Source organism: Brassica napus, chromosome C4, assembly GCF_020379485.1.
Source record: "Brassica napus cultivar Da-Ae chromosome C4, Da-Ae, whole genome shotgun sequence".
NCBI lineage: Eukaryota > Viridiplantae > Streptophyta > Magnoliopsida > Brassicales > Brassicaceae > Brassica > Brassica napus.
The window spans coordinates 36,845,283-36,872,620 of record NC_063447.1 but is presented as its reverse complement, the minus strand read 5'-3'; the positions used below and the strand labels follow the sequence as shown (position 1 = coordinate 36,872,620).

The window sequence follows — 27,338 nt, the reverse complement described above, 5'->3', positions numbered from 1 at the left end:
AGATAACACAGGCTCAATACTTATGGTCCACACCACCAAGTACTTAGCTATACTCTTCTTTATGGCTCTTAGCCAATGCTTTGAACATAGCTTACCAACACCAAGGTTGATAACTAACATTCCTTATGACCAATGATCATAAGTGATGACAAACATATCACAACACTCAAACATATGATCAGATAACCTAACACAAGGATCTATCATTGCATGGTTGGTTCCTTATCTAAACATCAAGTTACTCATCAGGCCCAAATCTGACCAATTTCGAAAATACTTCAAAAACTAATTAAAATTTATGTAAATTCATGATAAATCTCAACTAAGAGATTACCATAATCAGAATCCAATGAATCGACCCGGATCATATGGATCCTGACCATGAACAGCCCGGCTAAGGCCATGGGCATCATTCCTGAACCGGCCAAGGCCATGGTTCAGTGCCATCAAGTCTGATCCAACAGACTACACCATGTAAACATAGTTTACATCACAATATATGGTCTTCAAGGGGTGTGCCATACTTGGCCTGGGTCGCACCACAAGAGACAGAAATATAACCTGGAAAGTAATCATAAAATTGGTTACCTTATACATGATCTGATTAGATCATGTGTCTTTCCTTATTATGTTCGGACATGCTCCTCCAGTGCACACCTCTATCAATCCTTATCATATACTTCCAATATTGATAAGATCCATTCATGGGTCGCACCCATCATCCCTTCCATGGAACTTCCATGAAACCACTTTCTACACTGCATCCGCCTTCAAGGCTATTCATGCCATTGAGAGTGGATTCCGGCCTTCTCCCTTCTCTCCTGACCATTTGCGTGTGTTCCCAAGACAGAGGAAGCCTAGGACGTGATCATCCATGATCAAACACCATCAAAGGGTCGTTTACAACTTCCCTTCGATTGCCCACAAAACTGCCTCTTTGCTTCCTTCACACCAATTTCGGTATTGGATTGTTTAATCCGACCATACCTCTGTTTTTCTCTGGTTTTCTTTGTGTTTCAGGGTGTAGGAGGAAGCCCTGGCGTGCCTGCAAAGGTATGGACTTGCCTTCCTTATATATGAGAAGGGGTGGTTACTTTTTAACCATTGCATCCCTTCGGTATCATTTCTGGCCATTGATTTAATCAATGGACCAGATCACACCCCTTCGCCTATGGCAGTTACCAGATGTCCTGGAACTGTTAAACCACTCCTGTACATGTCCAAAACAAGCCCACACGGATTGCCCATGCCCATGGCCTGACCAGAAGAGCCCATAGCCATCCATGGCCAACCAACCGGCCCGGTAACCGCCCAGAACTGTCACACTGGTCCGAGCTTCCAACACTCCATGCAGCTGAGTTGAGCTGACTCCCAGCTGACCCAGATGATTGAGCTATTAGTCCATCTAGCTGAGCTGGCTGAACTTGATGTGAGCTACACTGAGCTTGTCCGAGCTTCGCCCAGCTGACCGAGCTTCATTCTCGCATCGTCCAGCTGTCTCATCACTCGTCCAGCTTGTTCTCTTCATCTTATTCAATCCTACTAAGTCCCTTGGTCTATTTCCAGACCTAGACTTGGTTTTCTCATGATCCATCCTGATCATTCACTTCATTACAGCCTGTTCACGATCAATTCCCATGATCTGAACCAAAGCAGTCCCGTTTCTGTTGAAACGTCTATGTCCCATGTCAAGTTCCAGGAACGGGGACATGACAAGTCTCCCCCACTTAGGATGGATTCGTCCTCGAATCCAGTGGTGCTGACGTCCTGTCTCAAGACAATAGATTCCAATCAAACTCTTTGCATCCGGAACATGGAGCATGCTCGATTGGTTCTTCCTAACCAATTTGTTACATCTCCCTCCTTGTTCCTTCTCACTGATCACGTCTCGATCAACATATATATGATTATCCCCCACTTGATAGAGATTTAACCCAAAATCTTATCAAGTGGTTCATCTGGTTTTGCTTATGGCACCCTTACTTGGCTACTTCGACCACAGTCGAGGGTCCATCAAGCACCCATACAAAGACATGACTTGTGTCACTGGTCCAACTCTCCAGGTTGGGGTCCTAGTAGACATGAAGTCTATATCTCTCTTTAGAATGTCGTCTACTATAGACTTTATCCTTGTTCGGATCTTAGTCCATGAATAGATCAAATTCAGACCTTAGGAACATACTGCGTCCTCAAGTCTTAGTAGATTTAACCAATCTCCAAGCCACTCAATGCACCAGCCGAGTCCTAGCGAACATGTTCCAATCTTTAGGCTGCTCACTCTACCATGAGTCCTAACAGATTGTTTTGTTTCCTTAAGTCCTTCCCGTACACTACGGTTTATGATTCCAGCCACCAACTACTAGATCATTCCTTAGCCAGCCATAGCCTTTCCCAGCTTGGCCATACTACGATCTTAGTCCTTACAAGACTAAACCGCCTCAACTTGACTTCTGTCCACACCGGACTTTGTCATATTTCGATCCTGGTCCATTTAGGACGTGATCATATTCCAGTCCTAGTCCACTCAGGGACTCGACCGTGCATTCCGACCATAGGTCCATCTCCGAGTAGGTCGTGTCCTGACCCTCGTCCCTTACCGGACTTGATCATATTGTGGTTCTGGTCCACTCCGGGATTCAACCGTCTCACCCCAACCATAGGTCAATCTCTGACTTGGTTGTGATGTGATCCTCATCCCTCACCGGACATGATTGTCTTTATTCCAACCATAGGTCAATCTCCGACTTGGTTGTGCTGCGATCCTCATCCCTCACTGGACTTGATGGACTTCAGCTCGGCCATCTCGGCAGGAGTCATACAATAGGGACTTTTAGACATTGGGGCCGTCCCTGGTTCCAGTTCTGCTATGAACGGGTCAGCCCTATCAGGGGGAATGCCCTGTAGCGCCCGAAACACGTCCTCGAACTCAATGACCAGCGGAATCCCGTCCGGGTTACCACCCCCCCCCCCCCCACGACCTCCCCAGTGGTAATGGTATCCAAGTAGGCCTCTCAACCATTTGCAAGCATCCGTTCCGCACGGACTGCTGAAACCACAGAGGTCGAACAAATTGCTTGGAAGCTAATCGGGGCTTCACAACCCATCTCAAACTGCACCCGTACACGGTGACAGTCAAGGGTGGCCCTATGCTTTCCAAGCCAGTCCATACCTAAAATCACTTCATGATTCTCAAGGCGGACAACAATCAGATCCGCAGGCATTACCCTGTCTGTGATCAACAATCAGATCCGCAGGCATTACCCTGTCTGTGATCAATACCGGGATGCCCTTTATCATCCCTAGTGAATGCATCACTTGCCCTCCGGCCGCATTCACTATGCAAGGATCATCCCCAGTTCCTGTCCGGAACAAACATTTTCCAATCATTCATGAGCTCACAAAGCTATGTGTAGCTCTAGTGTCAAACAATATGTGTGTTTCCACACCACCAATACTCAAGGTCCCTTCACAAGGTCCATTCAAAGTATCTAATTCCATTTGGACTCGTTCGAGTAAGCCAACCCTGGTCCTTCTCCGGACTCGATTCCATACCGAACCTGATCCACTCTCCTGGTCACTTGCCATACTGGTCAAGCCCCAACCGATCCATATGGATCCACAAGGAGTAACGCTTATCTCTGTTGAGTCCTGGTAAAATCATGCAATCCCTAAGTTACTCTTCCTTGGCGGATTTGCCATGTTCCCCAGGCTGCTCATTCCATATGAATTGCCTACCTCAGACTGATTCACAACATCTCGTTGTAATCATTCAATATGATTATCTTGGAATCATCTCAGGTCATGACCATACCATAAGGAACGTCTGTAACATCCCTCATGACATTGCCAATCACTAAATACCTCCACAACATTAGGTATCTAGTTGAGTAGGATCTCGGTTTGATAACACATTTGGAAAACGTCCCATACCATTCTCCAAAGTGTCACACTTCCATGAATGTCCAATACCATTCACAAGAGTGTTTATAATATACCTCAATCCCCATCATACTAAGATACATAGCATCATGTTTCCAATTCCTCTTGGAATTGATCCATTCCATTCCCTCAATCTTAAGGAATCCTACCTTGATTTACACTGAGTCCAAGCTGATCCATTTTAACCCAAGCCCACTCATGTACTAGCCATGTAGCGTATCCCTTAGACAAACATGAACATCGCATATGCTCACTTGTTTTGAATGGCCAACCTAAGAGAGTGTTGCACGTTTCTTTCAACCTAAGCCACTCTCTGGTCGACGTTACTTCCTTTGTCAAGGTCGTCCATACAAAGATCTTGCATTGCGTCCATCGTCCAATCCGTATATTACTCCCAAATAACTAGATAAACTAACTTTTCTGTTTTCAGGGTCTTGTCCTTGGAGAGTGCATCTTGGCTAAGCCGGCTCATCTTGGAACTTCCCCGTTCACAAGCATGAAACCCAATCTTACCTCAACTCTAACTTGGCTCACCACAGCTAAGGTTCCAAGTCATCTTAGTTTCCAGAAATAATTTCGGTTTGGAACTCAACATCTTTGAGCACTGTCCTAAACAGGATCAAGCATGCTCTGATACCAACTTGTAGAGACCCAATCCCGGCCGATTAAGCCGCGGTCGATGTCTCACGTCGCTCGGTCCATACCCTGACCGAACCTCTCAAAATGTTTGCCCTTTATTTAAAACATCGCCCATAGGCGAGGGCTAACTCAGATCTTAGCTCAAGACTACCATACTCTTTCCTAGCCTAGATCAATACAACACATACACAGCGAAATGACATCTATCATCCATTGGTCTATAACCAATCTAATACTCATCCGGTCGAATCACCTCAGCTAAGGGTTAGTACTCTCAACTACCAGTTAGCTCAAAGGTCGATCCTAGACCCGAATCAAGTCATACGAATCTGAGGTTCCATTCCCCTAGTCCATTCTATCTAGAACTAAGCAAGAGTTACTAGATCATACCTTACCCACATCCACGGAGCTTGTTAGCTCATCGGCCCAGCTGCTCTAGCTGAATGAACTCGTAAACCAGTTGATCGAGCTGTCACACTCGAACTGAGCTAAGACCGAGCTATGGCCAGCTGCCATATACTGCGTCCAGCTCCTTTACACATAAAACAACTCCCCTAGGTACTTAGTCATTCAGACAACCATCCACACTGATTTAAGTAACCCTTGAGAAGTCTTCAAACAGCTAAGGACATGCATTTGGCCCTTCCCGGCTCATGCTTCAATCAACATCCTTTAGCTTATCAGCTTATGATACCAAGTCCATCTCATGGACTAACAATGTCAAGTCCTCTCATGGACTAGTAATGCCCATCAGATCCTAAGTCAATCAACCAACCACCCCACATGACTCAGAACTGATGAGTCTTCACACTTACCCAACCGGCCATGGAACCATGTCCCAATGGAGCCGATCAGTCTTGCACTAACATCCGGTGCATCCTTTGATCAATCAGAGCAGACACCTTATTCCATCACCAATGGATCAGGTCGTCCATCACTGCCCAAGATCAGATAACACACGGCTCAGTACTTATGGTCCACACCACCAAGTACCTTGCTATACTCTTCTTTATGGATCTTAGCCAATGCTTTGAACATAGCTTACCAACACCAAGGTTGATAACTAACATTCCTTATGACCAATGATCATAAGTGACAAACATATCACAACACTCAAGCATATGATCAGATAACCTAACACAAGGATCTATCATTGCATGGTTGGTTCCTTATCTAAACATCAAGTTACTCATCAGGCCCAAATCTGACCAATTTCGAAAGTACTCCAAAAACTAATTAAAATTCATGTAAATTCATGATAAATCCCAACTAAGAGATTCCTATAATCAGAATCCAATGAATCGACCCGGATCATATGGATCCTGACCATGAACAGCTTGGCTAAGGCCATGGGCATCATTCCTGAACCGGCCAAGGCCATGGTTCAGTGCCATCAAGTCTGATCCAACAGACTACACCATGTAAACATAGTTTGCATCACAATATATGGTCTTCAAGGGGCGTGCCATACTTGGCCTGGGTCGCACCACAAGAGACAGAAATATAACCTGGAAAGTAATCATAAAATCGGTTACCTTATACATGATCTGATTAGATCATGTGCCTTTTCTTATTATGTTCGGACATGCTCCTCCAGTGCACGACTCTATCAATCCTTATCATACACTTCCAGTATTGATAAGATCCATTCATGGGTCGCACCCATCATCCCTTCCATGGAACTTCTATGAAACCACTTTCTACACTGCATCCGCCTTCAAGGTTGTTCATGCCATTGAGAGTGGATTCCGGCCTTCTCCCTTCTCTCCTGACCATTTGTGTGTGTTTCCAAGACATAGAGGAAACCTAGGACGTGATCATCCATGATCAAACACCATCAAAGGGTCGTTTACAACTTCCCCTTTGATTTCCCACAAAACTGCCTCTTTGCTGCCTTCACACCAATTTCGGTATTGGATTGTTTAATCCGACCATACCTCTGGTTTTCTTTGTGTTTCAGGGTGTAGGAGGAATCCCTGGCATGCCTGCAAAGGCACGGACTTGCCTTCCTTATATAGGAGAAGGGGTATTTACTTTTTAACCATTGCATCCCTTCGGTATCATTTCTGGCCATTGATTTAATCAATGGACCAGATCACACCCCTTCGCCTATGGCAGTTACCAGACGTCTTGGAACTGTAAAACCACTCCTGGACATGTCCAAAAAAAGCCCACACGGATTGCCCATGCCCATGGCCTGACCAGAAGAGCCCATAGCCATCCTTGGCCAACCAACCGGCCCGGTAACTGCCCAGAACTGTCACACTGGTCTGAGCTTCCAACACTCCATCCAGCTGAGTTGAGCTGACTCCCAGATGACCCAGCTGATTGAGCTAGTAGTCCAGCTAGATGAGCTGGCTGAACTTGATGTGAGCTACACTGAGCTTGTCTGAGCTTCGCCCAGCTGACCGAGCTTCATTCTCGCATCGTCCAGCTGTTTCATCACTCGTCCAACTTGCTCTCTTCATCTTATTCAATCCTACTAAGTCCCTTGGTCTATTTCTAGACCTAGACTTGGTTTTCTCATGATCCATCCTGATCATTCACTTCATTACAGCCTGTTTACGATCAATTCCCATGATCTGAACCAAAGCAGTCTCGTTTCTGTTAAAACGTCTATGTCCCATGTCAAGTTCCAGGAACGGGGACATGACAGTCCTGGTCCAAAAAAACTCTGGATGAGGACATAGGCACAATTTCCCTTCCAATTGGAACACATGAGAGAATTAAACAGAAAAAGTTAGGGTGAGGTTTATGTTACAGAGGTGTGAGAGTTTTAGAGTTCTTATATGGGTGGGGGGGGGGGGGGGGGGGGGGGGGGGGTGAGGGTGGTGAGATATTACCACCAAGTCTTTTAGGATTAACCGTTGTAACTAAGAGAACGGTTGGGGTGGTTGCACTTGCATCGAACTTAATCCGGAAACTTTCCGCAGCCTGGTCCCATAGGTAAACGTTCATAACGGGACCACTGCAGTTTAAAAAATGGTGTATGTTAAAATAAGAAAGTAAATGTCGATGGATCATAACTAAAGAAACAATGATTGGCTAAATTACAACCACTTACTCTTTAAGCTGCAAGTGGACCATAATTTTCGGTGAAGTTGAACCATACTTGGTGCATAAAACCGGGCGATGTTGGAGAGGCTGGCCATCAACCAACTTAAGGTGACCAACAACATCTACAAAACACAGTCACAGACATAGCTACTCAGAAGAGCAAACTCTGAACTTACGATCGTAAAAGTCAAAAAAATTGCCAAAAACAAAAAAATTTAGTTGTGTTCTGCGAAAATCAACTATTGATTTGACGTTCTCTGGTTTGTGAAGATGTTTATTTCCTTTGCATCAGAAAACTTGCTAAAAGAGGCAGATAGTTATAATTAGTTAGAAAATTCTTAAAAGTTTAAACTTGATAAAAACTCATGTAAACCTTACCATGAAGATCCCCTCTAAGATCGCAGTTGGCTTCAAAATCTGCAAAGGAATGGATTCTGAAGCGCTGGGTTAAAATGCCTTCAATGTTTTCTTCAACCTTTGACATCTCAGAGGTGTGTGTGATGCAAATGACCAGCTTCTGATCAGCAACACGGTACATCACCTTGATGTTGGATGCAAAGAAGTTTGTCAGAGTGTAGATCCTCCCACGCTCGAGCTCTTTTTCATATCGGTTGCAATGGTTTTGAGCGATGAACCCATGAGCCACAGTACCCTAGAGATCAGAGCGAAAAGATTAATTCAGTTGAAAATCTTAAAACATGGTGTGATATTTCAGACTGTTGTCTCTAATAAATATATGGAAAAGAAGAAGTTAGATGCGATTAAATAGATAGATATTAAGGAAGAGAATAAACAGTTCAGTTCTGGTAATAATCCAAAACACGTTTTATATTCATCAAATTTTAAAATAAATAATTGATAACATAGTTTTATTTATTAGTCCACTCCACGCCATTCTCTCAAACCTATAAATAAAGCACTTTGTTTTTCAAAAATACGGTAATATTTTTAACTTCTCAGAAGATCTCAAAAGCATGAAGAATGAGACAGCAAGACATACCTGTCCATCGATCATAAGCATCTCAATCCCAACAAGGATGCTTCCTCTTTCTTTGGCATTCTTACGAGCTTCCCAGAAATGAACTAGCCTAAACTGCAGCTTGGAATCTCCTGGTCCTGGTGAAACCTGACTGAAGAAAAGAGGAGAAGCTGCTTGCCCGGTGATGACTGTTGTTTGTTTTGCCATGGTAAAGGAATGGATTTAAGGATCTGAGCAAAAGATTGTTGGGTTAGGGTGTATATATAGTCTGTGAAGAGAACATAGAGAGATGGGATGCATTTCATATGAGTGAGTTAATAGGGTTCCTTGAAGAGACATAGATATCACTGAACCAGAGGTGGGATGTGGAGAGTTACACAGACTCTTGAATTGAGGATTTATTGAGGAGCATTGAAGGGCCATCACTGTCGTCGGAAGCGTTAAGCTGGAGGAGTTTGAGAGACGAAGAGAATCGGCGACGACAGTGATGGCCTGATGGGAGAGTGGAGGATTAGGGTTACGGGAAGGAGGAGTTAGTAGTAGAATTAAGGTTGGGCCGGAACGGGTTTGTGTCTTTATATTAGGATCGGGCCACTAAATAGATGGTTGAACCACTACGGCTTAAACTTCATAATTGGGGCTTATTTTAATTGGTTTGAGGCCCGGTCCGTGATGACATAGCAAAATGATTGGTCTGGAATATTTCATCCGACGTGGCACCCTTTAGAAACTCCAAAAATAGGTTAGTCCACTCCACGCCATTCTCTCAGACCTATAAATAAAGCACTTTGTTTTTCAAAAATACGGTAATATTTTTAACTTCTCAGAAGATGTCAAAAGCATGAAGAATGAGACAGCAAGATACCTATTCATCGATCATAAGCATCTCAATCCCAATAAGGATGCTTCCTCTTCCTTTGGCATTCTTACGAGCTTCCCAGAAATGAATTATCCTAAACTGCAGCTTGGAATCTCCTGGTCCTGGTGAAACCTGACTGAAGAAAAGAGAAGAAGGAGCTTGCCCGGTGATGACTGTTGTTTGTTTTGCCATGGTAAAGGAATGGATTTAAGGATCTGAGAAAAAGATTGTTTGGTTAGGGTAATATATAGTCTGTGAAGAGAACATAGAGAGCTGGGATGCGTTTCATATGAGTGAGTTAATAGGGTTTCTTGAAGAGACATAGATATTACTGAACTAGAGGTGGGATGTGGAGAGTTACACGAACTTGAATTGAGGATTTATTGAGGAGCATTGAAGTGCCATCACTGTCGTCGGAAGCGTTAAGCTGGAGGAGTTGGAGAGACGAAGAGAATCGGCGACGACAATGATGGCCTGATGGGAGAGTGGAGGATTAGGGTTACGGGAAGGAGGAGTTAGTAGTAGAATTAAGGTTGGGCCGGAATGGATTTGTATTTTTATATTAGGATCGGACCACTAAATAGATGGTTGAACCACTACGGCTTAAAGTTTTTAATTGGGGCTTATTTTAATTGGTTTGAGGCCCGGTTCGTGATGACATTGCAAAATAATTGGTCTGGAATATTTCATCCGACATGGCACCCTTTAGAAGCTCCAAAAATAGCTCCTTTTATATAGTAAAGGTTTTTTTAAAAAAAAATTAGTTAATTATATTATTACAAACTACCGAAAATATAAATATAAACAATTCTACAAACAGTAATTGTATATGCTTATAAATACTTATGTCTATCAATATTTTTACATCATACTAAAAAAAAATTATAAATATTTTTTTCATGAATTATATAATTTTCGTTTTAAGATTTTAAACTTAGATTTTCTAATGTATAAATATTAATAAGATTTTACTTAAAACCATTAAATTAACAAAAGGTTCTACTATATTTTTGGTTTTGGATTGAAACTTCAAGCGAATTTGGTTCAAATTGCAACAAACCAGCGGATTTAATATTTCTTTATATAACCGAGGTGTCTTAACCAATAAAAAATAATAATTTAAAGTTAATAATGGAAGCTGATAGCACAGAAAAAATTAATTTGAACAAAAAAAAAAAGCACAGAAAAAAAACAAGAATTTTTAGTGGGTCGTTTCCACACCACGCGTCCATCAGAGAGTAAAGGAGCTCTTATTCCTTCCAGAAACTTCTCGACATAAAAAAAAAGAGTTGCGGTGTAGATCACTCCACGTGTTTTGAACATGATGTGGCAATCTGACGTGGCACTCCCTAAACACCCGGATTTGATTCTCCCACCATTCATTTCTTCTCTCTCACTGAGTCAACTCGTCTCTCTCTTTTCCGTTTCTCAGTTTCATCTCTCTAACCAAGAAGGTAAAAAAAAACGCCGATTCGTCGAGAAAGTGAAACGCAGATCGATCACTGAAAGCAGACTTAGATATTGTGGTGCTTTCGATCATCGGGAGAGTCTCTGCCATGAATGGGAACAACGGAGGATCAGTTCCGATTGAGAAATGTAACGCGAGCGTGGTTTACATGTCCGGCTACCTACCAGGAGCCTCGCCGGAAAAGTCTCCGATTCTCTCTCCTGTTCCCGTGCGGTTACCGGCGGCTATTCACGGCGAGGGTTCATGGAAAGACGTGTGCGGCGGCGGTTGTGGATTCGCTATGGCTATCTCAGGTTAGGGTTTTGTCTCGGGTTTACCTAAAGTCGGAAGCTTTTTTTGTTTTTTATTCTAATGTTGATGGGTTGTAGAGAATGGGAAGCTTATAACTTGGGGGTCTTCTGATGATGAAGGACAGAGCTATGTGGCTTCTGGAAAGCATGGGGTAAAAAAAGATGATGACTTTTTTTTTTGTGTCTGCATCTTAACTTCTTTGCTACGAAGTTGACTCCATTGTTGTCTTCCTTTGATATGATTGTTTAAGGAAACTCCAGAGCCGTTTCCACTTCCCTCCGAGGCTCCAGTCATACAGGCTTCTGCAGGATGGGCACATTGTGCCGTTGTAACAGGTAACTGAAATTTGAGAAAGGATTAATAATACCTTGTAACTATATGTTTTTTTCTAAAGAGTTGTGTGTTGGTGTGTTTAGAGGCTGGTGAAGCGTTTACTTGGGGTTGGAAGGAGTGCATTCCATCAAAGGATGTTGGTGGGAAGCAGCAGAGTGTCTCGAGTGAGCAAGGTGAGACTGGTTGGGATATCATTGACTGTTTTTAGTGCTCTGTTTATTTGTCATTGAGCGATCTCACTTGTTAAGTATTGTCACAAGGTACAAATGCATCAAGCGGTCAGAATGAGAACAGAAAGGTGGGAGAGGAACCAGTGAAGCGGAGACGGGTTTCAACCACCAAAGATGAAACGGAAGGCCTTACATCTGGAGAGGACTACTTTGCTACAACACCTTCGCTTGTGAGTGTTGGCCTCGGAGTGAGGATCACCAGCGTTGCTACTGGTGGTCGGCATACTCTAGCATTGTCAGGTGAAGTTGAATAAACGACTTGTTTACAAATCCAAGATGAAGCAGCATCTAGTGTTTTTTTAGCCTTAGGTTATGTGAAGCCTGAAGATTGTTTGAGGATGATTGCATCTTATGTGTCATTTTTCTGCGGAAGTTTCAGATATAGGACAGGTTTGGGGTTGGGGATATGGAGGCGAAGGGCAGTTAGGATTGGGTTCCAGGATTAAAATGGTTTCAGCTCCTCATCTGATACCTTTCCTTGAATCACCTGGCTCTGGAAAAGAAAGATCTTTTGTTTTGCATCAAGGGACATCAACCACGTCAAGAGTTCCTGGTCAGTATATAAAGGCGATTTCATGTGGAGGGCGTCATAGTGCGGCAATTACAGGTCTGTTGTGACTTCTGAGTTATTTCTCTCCACAATTGATTCAACTTGCTTGCAGTTTATGTATTTCTCTAGTTGGTAAATGTTGTCATGGTTCGATCTTGATTGCTCGTCCTTCCTAGTTGCAGATGCTGGAGGGTTAATAACTTTTGGCTGGGGACTCTATGGACAGGTCAATGTTCCACTTCTTACTAATCTTTGTCTGGTTTTCAAACTGACGGAGTCTTGAATTCAAATGCTTTCTGTTTAGCTTCTCCATTTGCTCATGCTAACTTGAATTCAAATGTAGTGTGGCCACGGGAACACAAATGATCAGTTAAGGCCCATGGCTGTGGCAGAAGTGCAGAATGTTCAGATGGAAAGCATAGCAGCTGGACTGTGGCATACTATTTGCATCTCAAGTGAGGGTAAAGTGTTCGTCTTCGGTGGAAACCAATTTGGGCAACTGGGAACTGGCACTGATCATGCTGAGGTACATTTCCCGTAACACAAAATTACCGACTTCTGGTTGAAATAGTCTGAAAATTTTGTGTATATTCAAATATTTTATCATCATTCTTCTGATATAGACCATACCGAGGTTGCTGGATGGGCAGAACATGGAGAACAAACATGCAATGGCAGTTAGCTGTGGAGCGCGACATAGTGCGGTTTTGACAGGTATGGTTTTTCAAATGTTAGTTGCAGAAAGGGGAACTCTCCCAACCGAACTGAGCACTAGCGACTTGGCATTTGTTTTCAGTCGTTTTAACGAGACGAAACTAAAGAGCCCTAGCTTGTGAGATGCTGCACCTTGTCTTCAGGTCCCCTTTTGAATTGTTCCAGTTTTAATTTGTGGTCTCCCTTTCAAGGGAGAATAGGTTATATCCTTCCTTTTAGAAACATATAGCATGTTGGTGAAACACCCTGCGTTCTATAATATATGCATGATGCTCCCTTTTAAGTTTAGTTCACTGTAATATGTATGAAAGCAGTATTGAATTGTATTAACTGTTTTGCTTATTCACACTGCACTTTCTGTTTCTGTTTCTGCAGATGATGGTCAGTTGCTATGCTGGGGATGGAACAAATACGGCCAGGTACGATGATGTTGTTCTTGTTTGCTTTGCTATGTGCGCTGTCTCATTATCATTGTATTGTATCTTAGTTGCATCTCTCTTGTTACTTAACAGCTGGGTCTAGGGGACACGATTGACCGGAACATTCCGACACAAGTCCAGCTCGACGGCTGCAGACTGAGAAAAGTGGCGTGTGGATGGTGGCATACTTTACTACTAGCTGACTCACCCACCTGAGCTTTCCCAAACCTCAATATACATTTTCAGGGTTTCCTTCTTGGTGAAAGAGATGCTTGTAGGTTTGATAGAAACTGTACATACAGGATATTTGCTGTATGTGTGTTTCTTCTTCAATCTTTCCCTGACTTGATGTTTTTTAAGGGACAGATCTTTGACTTTGCATTGTATTATATGGTAACACAGCAATAAAACAGCTTTGGTATGAAAGAATCTTAGGTCTCGTTGGATTAATGTAAAACATTTGGATTGCGAGTCTGTGACCAAGAGGTGAACAACTGTGTTTCTTGTGCTCAAGTTGATGATAAGTACTGTAATATGGCGTTGTGGGTTTAAGCCAGACAAGTGATATAAGCTTAAGAAACATTGATGGATTTGATTTGAAGCAAAAATGACATGTCTCATCAAAGCCAGTACAAGATGGTGTCGACATTATTTAAGGAAACTAAACCGAGGCTAAGATCCAAAACGTGACATGAGAAGAAAGTGCGATCTGAACCCAAGTGACGAAAGAAAGCGCCACAGCAACTTCATACCTAAGACATGAAAGTTGGTCATGGACATTGCAATATTTGAGATCTTTGGCATATAAAACCACAACTCCAGCTGAAGAACACGCAGCTGCAAGAGATAACATTGCAGTCACCTGCAATAGAAAACGTTCAACAATCCAAAGAAGAAGCAAGCTAATCATTACAGAACACTGAACAAGATTAGAAACATACCCAATCGCCAACAACGAATAAGCTAACCAAGATTGGGTTTTGGAGATCTTTCTTGGTCCTCAGAGCATAAACATCAAGACACGCGAGGGCAAAGCTCCACAGCAATTGAAGACCCATTGAAGCAATCAAGTAGCTAAAAAAACAAACCAAAATCAGAGAGAACCAAATCAACACTTAAAAAAAAAAAGCATACCAGAAAGCAGTGCGACCAGAGAAGTCGGTCGCAGAGACCATAACTCCGATAGAAGCAGCAGCTGAAGCACATTGTCCGATTCTCAGTAACAGACCACACACAGTTCCTGGACCTCCGAAGATCTTCTTCATCTCCCAATGTGTAAAACCCCCCCAGAAAAAAATTGCGGTAAATCAAGCGAGGAAAGAGGAACAAAAAAAAGACCCTAGTTTTCGCGAATTAAAAGATTAATTTTGGCGGGGAACAGCAAATGCAGATGACCTCCATAGCTAAATAAGAACCCTAGAAGAAGATGATTGATACCCACCTACTACATAAAAAGTTTCCTAAATTGCGATAGATTCTTTTATAAAGCTTTTTCGAGTGGACTCTCACAGGTGGTGTCCGACGTGGCCGACAAATATATTTTTTGAGGAATTTGTTAACTTTTTTGCTATTTTAATTGAAGGAACAAAATCGTAATTTTCTCTATATTTTGTCTTTTGTATGAACTATAGATTTTGCATAACAATAGTATGATGTACGTTCGGATACCCGTTTGCGTTCAGATCAGGTATTTCAGATTTTTCGGGTCGGGTTCGGGTGCGGCTTCAGGTATCGGGTAAAGTGTCCACCCCTAGTATGATGGGTACTATTTGGATTGGCTGTTATAAGTAACCTAACTAACAACATTCACCATTCTTTCTTTTTTTTTGTAAAAATGTTAAAATTTTATACCAATTTCAGAGTTTTGACAGGAGTTACAAAGACACTAGTAGCAGACAAGTTGAAACTAAACAACACAGGAGACAGAAGAGGAAAACAACACCTAAAGATCCAAGAAACATTGAACAAACTTAAGACCTTAGAGTTAAAAAGCAGAGAAGAATCAGGAGCTTGACCGAGAAGAAAACATTGCCAAATGGGGATAAAATCTTTGATAAAACATGAGACCACGCTGCAGTAGAAATTAGCTTACCCGCTAACGCTACTCCAAATGATTGATGCCATACCCAAATGATTGATGTCATATCTCGTACGCAAACGCTACTCCAAATGATTGATGACAAACATTCACCATTCTTTATTCGGAATGACACACATTTTCTTGTAGTAGAATGTTTTTTCAACTTATACTTATAATTGTGCACTTTTGTTTCTCTTTCGGAGACAAATTGAAAACTTCTTTTATAGACTGGGGAAGTTCTGAAGATCTTATTTGAAGATTTTGTAGTAAAACGCGAGAAGCTGTTCATCACATTAAAAACCTGGTCTTTTGTTCATAAAGTTCTTGTAATCCTTTATCAGTTTTTTTGTTTTTTTTTGGCTCAATTTCAACTTTGTATTAACCAATTCGTGGTAACGAGATTACAACCTCACATGATTTTCACCCCACATACAATATCGGGATCTAGTATCACCTAGGAACACTTAGAAGGATCCTATGCTACCCGAGTCAATCCGATATTGCATTTTTCACCACAACGAGAATGAGAACATCCCACTACTCGGAATGAACCATCTCTTAGACCACTAAATTCTACCACTAAATCCTACCACTAAAAACAGACTACAAGACATATCCTTTGCCAACAGATCCAATAATGAGAATTCTAAAGGATTAGCACACAGCGAATGGATCTAATGAATAGAGATTTTAAGCTTGGCCATTGTTTCATCGCCCGAAAGGCGCTTTTCTCACTATTGAGAGAGGACTTTCATTAGGGCTCTTAGCAACTGGATTAGTGGTCAGAAGAATCAGTCTGGCCAGTTACTGCATCGCCACACTGGCGCATCAACCTCTCCATGTATCTGAGAGCTTCAGGACAGCGGTTTCATAGCTGGAAAAGCGGGTTGAGGCCATGGCTTCATTAACGATCAGACCTGAACCTGTGAAGCAGAAGAAGAGGCCCAACTACCAGATAAACAATAATCGGTACTGCGCATATTGTGCCTCTAACTGTGATCACCAATGGCCCTTCGAACTCTCCCGCAGACCACTCGGAAAAGCAGAAGGTGCGTCACGACTCGCCTCCGAGAACCAGAGGAACGACTTCTCCTAACCAGACGCCTTCACGCCGATGTCGCAACTCTGCTTGAACAAAGAAGAAGCACCTCCCTTCCTTTCTCCGACCGAACCATAGACGATTCTTAACGGTCTCCAAAAGTTACGGTACACACATCACAAGAGAAAGTACGGTGAACACCCGTCCTCTGCACGAGCTTTGGTATGCCTCCAGAGGGGAACTCCGGAGTTTCCTTGAACGGGAGGAGACAAAGAACATCTCACGTGCCGAGATAAACTCCTAACATCACCACACACTCCTTTCTTGCAAAACTGAACCTCAAGCCGGTAAGGAGAGACCAGCCTCCAGATCCGCAGTCAAAGTGTCAAACAATAACAGTCACGTGCCACTGCCTCTTCACTGGGAGCCGGCGAGACCAAAGTAAGACGGCTCGAACCAAACTCCGACAGCAGAACCTTAAAAGCCGACCCAACCAGTGACCACCTCTTCGCTCAACTCGTTGACGCTCCAGATCCGCCTTCGATTTGACCAGATTTTGCTCCGCCGCGGTCAGAACAGCCACCGAGAACGTCAGAGTTCACCAGAGACGTTAAGCATATCGCTGAGAAATAGGGGTACCGGTAGGGCAAAAAGAAAAAGAGAGAGGGAGTTGGAAGAGAAGCCTCCGACGCCGTTAGAGACTCGGACACCGGGGGTGGAACCGCGGCGTTAGGGTTTCTTCAAGGAGGCGGAGGGTTTCGAGAGAGAGAGAGAGCATCTTGAGCGTAATCCTTTATCAGTTTTTACACCCCTTAGCGTCTGCTTTGTTTCTAGTGTATTGTAGTAACCTACAAATTGATGCCGTGACAGGTTAAGTCTTGACACACCTGATGTCCGTGAGGCATTGAGCAACTGGATCTGCAACTTGATTATGTCGATCTGTATCTCGTACGCAAATGCTAAGTTTCAATATTGTGACCATTTTTGAAAATGTGTTCATTTCCTCAACGTATATAGCCTGAGACAAATCATTACAAAAAAAATAGTTTGATCCAACACTCAAATATGCAGCGCTTATTCTCCAATTTGGGTTATTTCAATATGCACTGGCCTGTTCGGTTGAATAGCACGGTCATAGTGAGCCTCTCATAAGCACTAATGAGGGGATAATCAGGAAGTCCAAGTTTTCTAAGATAGAACAGGGAAGTTTAACTACAACCACATCTCTGCGCAAATGGTGAATCTAAGAAAACTCTAAACTATCATTGTTTTGATAATCATTGAACACCTGGAGGAGAGCTTTGGGATGGTGGGATGATAAAGACGTGTGTGCTTAAACTTAATGACGCGTAAAATCTGATTCAATTGCCACAAAAAACTTATAAAATTATCTTCCATAAATTAGAAAAGCAAAACACAAGTTCGCATCTAGAGAAAATTCAATGAAACATCCCAAAGATAACAAGAGGAAGCAGGCAGCTTAGATACTCTATCTCTCTCACTCACTCAAAGTTGTTTGGTTTCGACCTTCTTCTTCTGCCAGAGCCTGTCCACGCCACTGTCTGCGTCTCCCTGCAATTCATGTTTCATTCAATCAAAACCTCAATAGACAATTGTTAAAGATTACAAAGTAAATTGGTGGAGAGGTTATCAACAAACCTGAGCACGGACAAATCCGCAGAGAGCAAGTGTGGTGAACTGTCCAGTGTAGATACCATCAGCATCAAGATGGCCAATGTTAAGCTGAACAGATGCATGATCCTTTGATGTTATCAATCTGTTTGTCGCCGAGCTGCACATTTTAAATCCACCAGACAACATAAGATTCGCAGCTTAGCAGATGAAGATTATTAATCAAAGATAATCAGCTTCCTAGGATTAATTAACAGCATAATGCAAAAAAAAAAAATATATATATATATATATATATACCATTTCCTCGGAATGTATAGCTCTGTGACGACTCCTTCCTCGTTCTGCATGATTATTGCTTGAAAGAATCGATCTGCTCCATAACAAAACCAGTAAACAAAAATATTACAAAATGTCTAATAAAAGATTCGCTAGTAGAGAAACATATGAACAATGAAGTGAAGAGTGATCTCAAGCTCTAGATAAAGAGATCATCAACAATAACTGCTAATATTCTACACGAAACGCATGCTTGTCACGCGTTTAACAACAATTAGAACGATTAACAGCTTCGAAATCACTGGAGGAAGAATCTCTTACCTGAGAGAAGAGAGCAGTTCGGCGGCGATGGAAAAGGAGAATAAAAATGCAAATTATGTATTTATTATAGTCGTGAGCTTTTAGGGTTTGCTTATATCACAGGGGAAGTTAAAGACTACTATACCCTTCGTGTTTCAGAACTAACTTCTCAGAACCGAACCGAGCGGGTATTATATAAATTGAAGTATAGAACCGAACTACCAGAATCTAAACCGATAGGTATTTGTGTATGGGTTTCTACAGCGACTTCAATTGTATTTTTGGTATCTTCTATTCACATATGTTGTCACATGAATCTACGATCTGATCCTAAGATTTGTAAATGTTTGATATATTTTCACTTTGGGTAATTCGTACATGTGGAGGACGTGAAGCGTATGCAGTGTTTATGCCTTCACTTCAGATGTAACATTCAGTTTGAAATCAATGTCTTTACACGATAAAACCCAAGTTTTGTAAATGTTTGATATATTTTCACTTTGGGTAAAATCTCTACTCTTTAAGATTATAAAATATACATAACTTTACACTCGATGAGACAAAGCCATTGGTTCCAAAAATCTATCTTTTTCACTGGTTCAAATAATATCTGAGGTTGTCGGCTTTGGGTTGGTCTCTGAGTTTAGCCATCGCTCTCCGTTCGATCTTCCGAATCCCTTCTTTGCTAACCCTAAGCAGCTTCCCAATCTCTTCCAAGGACTTGGGCCTGTAGTCTTGAAGACCATAACGTAGAACCATCACTTGCTTCTCTCTAGCCTCTAGCCCTTCTATTAGATTATGTACCTCTCTCCTTGCGCTCTGCCTCATCACAGCCTCCTCTGGACTCTCCATCGTCGTGTCTGGTGTAAACTCCTGCATACACACAGCAAACAAACATTCACTCTAAAAACCAAACAAAAATAGCTTAAGTCTACACAAAACAAAATATTTTTTTATAACCTGGCAATAACAGTTTATGAGAGGATGTTGGTTCACAAGGACTTACCAAGAACTTTGTGGTAAAGCAATCCCCAACTTTCTTGTCGATTGAACCAACCACTTTTAGGCATTGGTTAGCTGCTCTAATCTTCTTTAAGGAGTAGCCTGTTAGTTTCGAAATCTCCTCATCAGCCGGATACTTTATCCCCTGGCTCGTTTTCAACGTCTTGCGAGCCTTCTGTATCTGACTCATAGTTCGGATTATTGACGCCTGCCAAAATAAACAGCAACGGTCAAAGAAACACAAGTGAGTTTCTTTGGTTTTGTTGAAAATGAAACAGAACTTAGGAAACCAAAGAGTAAACGTTTGAAAAATATCAGAAATGCACAAACAGGAATATGGACGCCTCTTGCATGCCGTGACACCATCATGGACATCGATTTTCTTATCCAATACTGCACATATGTCGAAAACTTGTAACCCCTTGTGTGATCAAACCTCTCTGCTCCTTGCAACACTCCCACATACCCTGCCTGAAACCCACAACCAAGAACATTAGAAATCAAGGAACTGTAAACACAAAGTTTCATGTGCAATGGTTTGACTCTCATACAGTTCTAAAAGAGAGAAGATGAACCTGAATCAAATCTTCGTGGGCGATCCCGAGTCCACGATAGTTTCTGGCGAGGAAGAGAACCAAAGACCGGGTGCATTTCACCAGTTCATCTCTACAGTACCAACCGAAATGCAGATTGCGCATGAGAAGTTTCTCGTTCATCCCTGCTGCTTCAGCCCAACAACTCATACTCGCTACCTTGCCACTTTCCTCTTCCAGTTTCGTTCTGATCCTCTCCATGTCCGCCACTATCTTCAATAGCCACATGAGAGTGTCATAAGAACTTCTTGTTAAACTACAAAGGATTATAAAAAAAAAAACAGTTAAGAGGAATTATTTCACACTGAACCTTGACTCCTTGTGACATCTCAGCCTCGTTTCTAGAAATCCTCTCTCTTTTCTTTCTATATTTTGATGGTTTTCTCACTCTAGGGACATCAATACCCTCCCAAGTGGTTCTTGAACCCTGATCATCATTCCCAGTCATCAAACTCGACCGTCTTGCTTTCTTTCTCAGTTTCCTTGTTGAAGGCACAAAGGTTTGCTGTTCTTCTGTAGTATCCACCAACTCAGGTGTTCCTGTGTCAGGTAAGCATGAAGTGGTTGACGAAGCTCGGGACCTAGATAGACAGGTATTGAATAACTCAGTAGCCCCCAACTTCCGCATTTGCAACATAATATCTCTTTCCATTCTTAAAGACTCCAAGGCGACAAAAGTTTGCTCTAGTGCTAAAAGGTTCTTCCCTAGTAAGTTGTATTGCAACATGCTACGAGACAAATTGACTTTCTCTGAAGAAGAAGAAGACATTTGTTCTCCAACGACACCCACGCCAATATATTCCTGGAAATCAAAACAAAGGAAAGTGCTTGAAAAATAATGTTCCATGTGCAAGCGAACTTACATACAAAGTACAACAGACCTTTGGATCTTTGAGCTCTACATAGACGTTTTCAGCAGTGGCAGAAGCACAGCCACAAGCTTTTAGAGGATGATCTCTCAGGTGAAATGTGGTATCCTCTTTGAGTGAGGAAAGGAACGACCACCTCGATGCAATTCTAACTGAAGGATCAAGTAACCAAGAGACCGTGTTTAGTAAGAAGATCAAATTTATGTGAGAAATTGCTGAAACAATTGTTCAATCATTTTGCTCGAGTACAGAACACAAAGTCTCTATAACAAAAATTAAACAAGGAGTAATAGAACACTATACACACACAGAGAGATGCAAGATCTTGATAATAAATCAACGAGAGGATCTTGTTGTACTCACCGAAGAAGGGGAGAGGAGGAGTTTGGCCACATCTCAGGAGAGAGAGCCAATGTTTGATCAAAGGATGCGGAGGTACAAAGACCTGATCATTCATTCGCAGTCAGTTACAAACTTTCAGATGAAGAGAGAAGGGAAGAGGGGATTATACCAGCATACTATTGGTTGAGGCCATACTCGATCGCACCAAGATACGTGGCCGAGAGGCAGACGAAGAAGAAGAAGAAGAACGAACGATCTGTATAATTCCGAATTTCAAAGAATGAATGAAGCAATAATCAGCAAAAGGCTGGAGAGTATATCATCCATCCATACCTGTTTGGGAATTGGGAACGAATTGAAGGACGCCATTGACGAGAGAGAGAGGGAGCGATAGCGAGGATGGAGATGATATTAGTGTATTGTATGGTCTATACAACTCCTCCCCTCCCCTTGTAATTTTTGCCCAATTCCCTCTCTCTCTCTCTCTGTTTCGTTCGTTGCCACACTTTTTCTTTTTCATTTTTGGTGTGTTTATATGTGAATTGTGCGTTTTTTTTTTACTTGCGTAATTTTGTATGGACGTGTTGGACTATACTTAGATAACAAAACACGACGTCGTTTTATATATACCTCATTCTTTTGTTCGAACCCTTTTATTTATTTATTATAGGGTTTTCGGTAAAATAAAATCCTCCCAATTAATTTTTTTTTACGTATTAAACCGCAAACTTGAAAATCCACAGATCAAACCACGAAATAATGGCCAACCCACAATATAGTCCTCGGTCATGTATATAGAGATGGCAATTATGGATCTTGACCGCGGGCCTGGCCCCTAAAGGACTGTCGCAGAACAGTATTGGGACGAGGTTTTCTAGGCCCGCAAATTTGTGGGTCTTTGCGGGACTGGACCTTTTTCGGGATGGGCCAAAACAGGTCATGCGGGATTACATGGACCAGCGTTTTTTTTCTTCATTTCTTATTTTACCTGGAAAAAAAAACGAGAAAGAAAGTGAGAAAAAAAGTGATGCTTGTGACTTTTCGCCCATAAAACATAAGGAGTTCCGATGATGATGATTCGAGCTCCGGTGATGATGATTCGAGCTCCGGCGATGACGACTCCAACTCCAGCGATGACAATTCAAGTTCTTGTGGTGTTTAATTTGGTTTTCTCTTTTTATTATACACAACTATGAATTCTTTTATTACAATGTGATATTTCTTGTTTAAGTTGATTGGTTTTGTTTTCAGTACTGTAAAGTGGTGTTTTTCTTAAATTAAAATAAAATTGGTTACAATGGTGTTGTTTAGGAGAAAAGTTAGCTGTAAATCACATCACTTGTATAATTTGGCAAAGTGATTCACAATTTTTTTTGCAATCCAAATAGTTAAAAAGAGAGATGGTTTGATGAAGACATACAACACATGAGCCAAATTATTACAAAGAGAACAACTCAATCAGATTCAAACTTAACAAAAGCTTATGTTGATAACAAAAGAAGGCTTTTAACTCAAAAACGCAAGCACAAACAGAGCTTTGTGGCATTGATTTTGATAAGGCTTTAGTGAAACTTAATGAGCTCTCTTCAACTCTCTTACACAACTCTTCTACTTGAACATTCATGAAAGAAGATGTAGCAGACGGTTTGATAAGGAGGCGTCCTGCGAAGGCCTATATATTCTGTGGTACGGGTTTGGGCCAGCATTTTGAAGACCGCAGCCCGCGCAGAACAGGCCCGCTGTGACCCGATCGACGACTAACCCGCCGCGGTACGGGATGGAACGGGATGGATAAACCTGTTTGACATCTCTACATGTATAGTTGTATAAGAGTATAAAAAAAATTGACTATTACTTTGTGGTTTGACATGTGGGTTTTCAAGTTCATGGTTTAATATGCAAATAAAATCATCTTCGAAGAAAACCCTTTATTATATTACGATTAAAATATTTCAAGCTAAAATCCAGATTAATTATCAGTGGTGCGTTAGAATAGTGGTTAGTACTTGGAATTGGTTCTATTGCGTTTCTAATTGGATTCTCATTGGAAGGAATGAATTAGATAGAGCCTTCCCAAATTCCTTTCAGTTTACAAAAAAAAAATCCAGATTAATTTATAATATTTATATGATTAAGTTTTTTTTTGTCATTAAAACACTATCAAATGAAAAAAAGGTAGCCTATCAAGTGCAAGGGGATGATCTGAATGATAATATCCTCTATTTCGCTTTATTCGTAAATTCTGTTTCGCTTTATTCGTAAATTCATTATCAAGCTTTTAATCTAAACATTCAATTTTAGTGGGATCCATTTGTTTATTTCTTGATTATCAGAAAATCTTCCCCGACATTTTTTTTGTATAGTTGATGATGAAATTGGCGATCTTTATGTCTTCAAACATTATTTTAAGGAGTTAGAGGAAGAATCCCCAAAGGATAACTCTGTCATAGTGGTATGTTACTTCTGCCACACGTCTTATACTATAACATTTCAAGAAAGGTTTTCTATTCTTGTAATGCTGAAATTGATTTATCGTGATGGCAGTATCTGTTACTTGACGAGAGTTGCCGTAACCAACAAAGTTGAAAACACCGACTCTGACCAGACATTAGCGTGATGACCATTCGCATTGACAAGAAGGTTTTCACCGTCAAATAAACACCAGTCATTGACTTGCAGAGAGATATTGAAGCTGAGATGAGAAGATGAAGGCTTGAACTTAGGCAAACCATGGACATGTACAGCTCAGCGTCCAAAGAAGCACTTAATACAAAAGAACGGTTATAAATATAGGTGTCAAGCAGGGATAGTTGATGATGAGTAAGCTCAGCTTGCTCCATCTAAAACTTTAGGACTCCCATGTTCTCTTGAAAAATTAGCATAAGCTGTGGAGAATGTTAGAATCCCGAAGATTTGAGGAAGCTAGGAGTGCTGAAGCGGCAGTTCTGGATGTTCCAAAGATGGAGAAAGCCAAGTTTATCACTACAATGGAAGCAAGTGAGAAAGTGCAGATGATGGTGGAACTAGAAGGAAGCAAGCAGAAATGAAAGAAAGAAGGGAATACACGAGAAATACGGTGGTTTAATTCTTTCGTAGATAATGATGTCTGGTACAAAAGATACACCTGATCACACCCCTATTGCCATTAGTCTTGAAACCTGATGCTGCCTGCATATGGGTATTTGGTGTATGAGTTCATGGAAAATGGAAAATGGGGGCTTAGAGGAAAGACTTTCAAAATAAATTACTTTACTTGAAATACACTATACAATTACAAATCATTAAAATAATATCAAATAAAACTCACACAACGTAAAACGTTTCCCATGACATATCTTCTCGACAAATGACACATGCTAACCTAATAAAAACAATCAGAGCGTTGACATATTTGAAAAGAAATTCGTCCAACCACACCTTTTATTTAGTATATAAACAATTAGATCTAATAACAAATAGTAAAAATAATGTTACGCTATTAATAAAGCTGAATCATTTATTTCCCTGATGAAATTTCATCAAGAGAAGTTGTCTAAAAATTTAACACTATAATTTGTAAAAGTTTATTAAGTATTTCGCATTTTCATCATCTTATTGTTTTTAAACCAAATTATTGATAAAATATTTAATAATCCAGAATTTGTTTTTGATCGATTTTTTTAAAACATCTAACAAAACATTTGACATCAATCTAAAATAATATTTTGGCACCTAACTAATCCGAGATTTTTGTACAAAAAATTATTTTACTTATTATCAAAACTATAATTACAGTAGAATAAACAAATAAAATATGTAAAACTATTAGGAATTCATAAACATGCCTTCAATATTAAGATAAACCTAATCTATTATAAGAATAACAAAACATACAGAATGAAAATTAATATCACCTAAAATTAAAGTAAGCTAAACATTTTGAAATATTCATTAACACTAATGATATATTTATGTATTTTTCGGTTATTATTCCGCCCGTAGGGCCAGCCAATCTGTATTTTATAATGAAAAGTAGAGTAAAGAGTAGGGTATAAAACCGTTGTTCTATTTGTGTAATAGTTTCTTCCATTATACATATAATTTAAAATCAAGTAAGGTTTGAAAATATTTTATTATACACTTCATTTTTAAACGAAAAATAGAGTTGGAAAAGCTCTTAACCAGAAAAATGGTAAATTCACCGCATCACCGCAGTTATGTTTATAACCTTCAGAGTAAAAGTGATACGAAATTAAAGTTTAACAGTTTAATTGTTTAATTTTACCAATCAGCTATAAGTGTAAAAGTCTAGCAATGTCATTTTCTCTGTATGTAACCTATGTCAAGTAGGGAAAAATATTCTATATCGAATTATACGTACACATGTTACAAGTAGGGCCGGTCTAACCTTTTAAAAAAGCATGTAATACCCTACACTCGAATACATGATTTATGCCCTCATTCTTCGTAAAAAATTTTAATGGTGCCCTACATACAACTAAAATTTTTGTATAAAATTGGCCATAAACGGTCAGTTCGTTTGCCTATGCCCGGACCAGGCCTTGTTACATGGAGAGATTACAACATCGGGGGAACTAACGAGTACAGAATCGCATGGAAGAAGAACCCAAGCTCGGTCTTGTTGACCTCACATCAAGCATATACAAAACTCATTGTCACAATCACGACTAATCAGAACTTTAACAGGAAATGGATAACGAAGAAGATGTACAAACACACTATTAAATTAGAATGCGTAAGAATCTTTACGAAATTACTTGAGCTTGACTCAAAAACAAATCAATACCAAAATGATTAAAACCTAGACTAAAAGGCGGTATGTCCTCCGTCACAGCCGGCACAGCTAGCATCGTCATCGTTGTCCCGATCAGGTTTGGTGTTGATGCAGCAACACACTAGAGCCACCAGCAAGATGAATCCCCAAACAAATGCAAATGATTGCGCCAACTTCAAGAATTTCTCCATTTTTTTGTGCTCGTATATATCATTCCTCTCCTTCTCTTTATCACATCACTAAACCCAAAAGCCTTGGAAATTTCATTTTAATTTCAAGAAATGGAACATCCCTAGATATTCACAGAGAGAAAGATGTGCAAGGGTTTATATACAGAGAGAAGAGGGAATCAAAGACCAACATGGTTGAGATATGAGATGTGATTCTTTTTTTCTTTTTTTTTTAGAAACAATAAGATGTGATTCTTTATATTTAAAAAGTTTCGATGGGATGTGTTGTTCGAATGACCTGTGCGCATGTGGAGTTTTTATGTGTTTTTGCCTTTCTGCCAGATCGAATAATTTTGCTGGTTGAGTTTTTAATTTATCATTTTGCTGGTTGAGTTTTTAATTTATCATTTTCCAAATTATAATTTAAATGCATACGGAATCGTTTATGTAGTTGGTTGAGTTTTAAAACATCATTAGATTGTAACCCGCCCTTTCAAGGACGGGTATATTTTTTGTTTTAATTTTTATATTTGTGTTATTTTTTGTAATCATATTTGTGTTTAATATTAATTGAATTTAATATAATATTTGGTAACTATATTAAATATGTCAAATTGCATAATTATATACTTATGTCATATGAATCAGAAAATATTTTTAAAATTTATTCATAAAGTTTGGCAACATATTATATGTTCTTAATAGTTGCGTAACATAATTAGTTAAGAATATCTGTATCCAAAAAATCTGACTCGGAATCGATCCGAAAATCAAAGTCTC

The 27,338-nt window shown here is 40.6% G+C and overlaps 4 protein-coding genes across 5 annotated transcripts; 1 reads left to right on the top strand and 3 right to left on the bottom strand.

Annotated features, from left to right (window-relative positions):
• The first annotated feature begins 10,854 nt into the window (after positions 1 to 10,854).
• On the top strand, positions 10,855 to 13,949 carry LOC106380602 (ultraviolet-B receptor UVR8). Of its 2 annotated transcripts, none has more exons than XM_048754919.1 (11): positions 10,855 to 11,234; positions 11,310 to 11,383; positions 11,483 to 11,567; positions 11,649 to 11,738; positions 11,826 to 12,035; positions 12,175 to 12,402; positions 12,528 to 12,571; positions 12,689 to 12,871; positions 12,969 to 13,059; positions 13,435 to 13,478; positions 13,572 to 13,949. In XM_048754919.1, exons 1-11 carry the CDS (start codon positions 11,030 to 11,032, stop codon positions 13,692 to 13,694), a joined length of 1,377 nt encoding a protein of 458 aa, XP_048610876.1. In that variant the 5' UTR covers positions 10,855 to 11,029; the 3' UTR covers positions 13,695 to 13,949. The 2 variants fall into 2 exon arrangements, with proteins under 2 accessions (XP_048610876.1, XP_013675847.2); XM_013820393.3 differs by having other exon boundaries at positions 12,522 to 12,571.
• A 96-nt stretch (positions 13,950 to 14,045) lies between these two features.
• Positions 14,046 to 15,007, bottom strand: LOC106380603 (CASP-like protein 5B2). The gene is made up of 3 exons (XM_013820396.3): positions 14,613 to 15,007; positions 14,420 to 14,552; positions 14,046 to 14,340 (listed from the first exon to the last, which is right to left on the bottom strand). The coding sequence occupies exons 1-3, from the start codon at positions 14,741 to 14,743 to the stop codon at positions 14,140 to 14,142; spliced, it is 465 nt and encodes a 154-aa protein (XP_013675850.2). The 5' UTR covers positions 14,744 to 15,007; the 3' UTR covers positions 14,046 to 14,139.
• Positions 15,008 to 17,940: 2,933 nt separating this feature from the next.
• Positions 17,941 to 18,947, bottom strand: LOC106379167 (40S ribosomal protein S21-2-like). Its single transcript, XM_013819176.3, has 4 exons — positions 18,830 to 18,947; positions 18,530 to 18,602; positions 18,257 to 18,389; positions 17,941 to 18,169 (listed from the first exon to the last, which is right to left on the bottom strand). The coding sequence occupies exons 2-4, from the start codon at positions 18,577 to 18,579 to the stop codon at positions 18,104 to 18,106; spliced, it is 249 nt and encodes an 82-aa protein (XP_013674630.1). The 5' UTR covers positions 18,580 to 18,602; positions 18,830 to 18,947; the 3' UTR covers positions 17,941 to 18,103.
• Positions 18,948 to 19,207: 260 nt separating this feature from the next.
• Positions 19,208 to 22,154, bottom strand: LOC106380601 (RNA polymerase sigma factor sigC). The gene is made up of 9 exons (XM_013820391.3): positions 21,948 to 22,154; positions 21,784 to 21,870; positions 21,636 to 21,717; positions 21,285 to 21,424; positions 20,714 to 21,205; positions 20,386 to 20,616; positions 20,141 to 20,281; positions 19,815 to 20,018; positions 19,208 to 19,681 (listed from the first exon to the last, which is right to left on the bottom strand). Exons 1-9 carry the CDS (start codon positions 21,981 to 21,983, stop codon positions 19,400 to 19,402), a joined length of 1,695 nt encoding a protein of 564 aa, XP_013675845.2. The 5' UTR covers positions 21,984 to 22,154; the 3' UTR covers positions 19,208 to 19,399.
• Positions 22,155 to 27,338: the final 5,184 nt, after the last annotated feature.

Excerpts from the sequence above, each read along its gene's own strand:
- LOC106380602 (XM_013820393.3), top strand. The coding sequence starts at position 11,030 with ATGAATGGGAACAACGGAGGATCAGTTCCGATTGAGAAATGTAACGCG. Across the intron at positions 11,384-11,482 it reads TGGCTTCTGGAAAGCATGGG|GAAACTCCAGAGCCGTTTCC; the intron begins GTAAAAAAAGAT and ends TGATTGTTTAAG. Across the intron at positions 11,739-11,825 it reads GAGTGTCTCGAGTGAGCAAG|GTACAAATGCATCAAGCGGT; the intron begins GTGAGACTGGTT and ends TATTGTCACAAG.
- LOC106380603 (XM_013820396.3), bottom strand. The coding sequence starts at position 14,743 with ATGAAGAAGATCTTCGGAGGTCCAGGAACTGTGTGTGGTCTGTTACTG. Across the intron at positions 14,553-14,612 it reads TCTGGTCGCACTGCTTTCTG|CTACTTGATTGCTTCAATGG; the intron begins GTATGCTTTTTT and ends TTGTTTTTTTAG. Across the intron at positions 14,341-14,419 it reads TATTCGTTGTTGGCGATTGG|GTGACTGCAATGTTATCTCT; the intron begins GTATGTTTCTAA and ends TTTCTATTGCAG.
- LOC106379167 (XM_013819176.3), bottom strand. The coding sequence starts at position 18,579 with ATGCAGAACGAGGAAGGAGTCGTCACAGAGCTATACATTCCGAGGAAA. Across the intron at positions 18,390-18,529 it reads CTATACATTCCGAGGAAATG|CTCGGCGACAAACAGATTGA; the intron begins GTATATATATAT and ends TAAAATGTGCAG. Across the intron at positions 18,170-18,256 it reads GCGGATTTGTCCGTGCTCAG|GGAGACGCAGACAGTGGCGT; the intron begins GTTTGTTGATAA and ends CATGAATTGCAG.
- LOC106380601 (XM_013820391.3), bottom strand. The coding sequence starts at position 21,983 with ATGGCGTCCTTCAATTCGTTCCCAATTCCCAAACAG. Across the intron at positions 20,617-20,713 it reads AGATGTCACAAGGAGTCAAG|ATAGTGGCGGACATGGAGAG; the intron begins GTTCAGTGTGAA and ends TGGCTATTGAAG. Across the intron at positions 20,019-20,140 it reads CAAGAGGCGTCCATATTCCT|GCGTCAATAATCCGAACTAT; the intron begins GTTTGTGCATTT and ends TTATTTTGGCAG.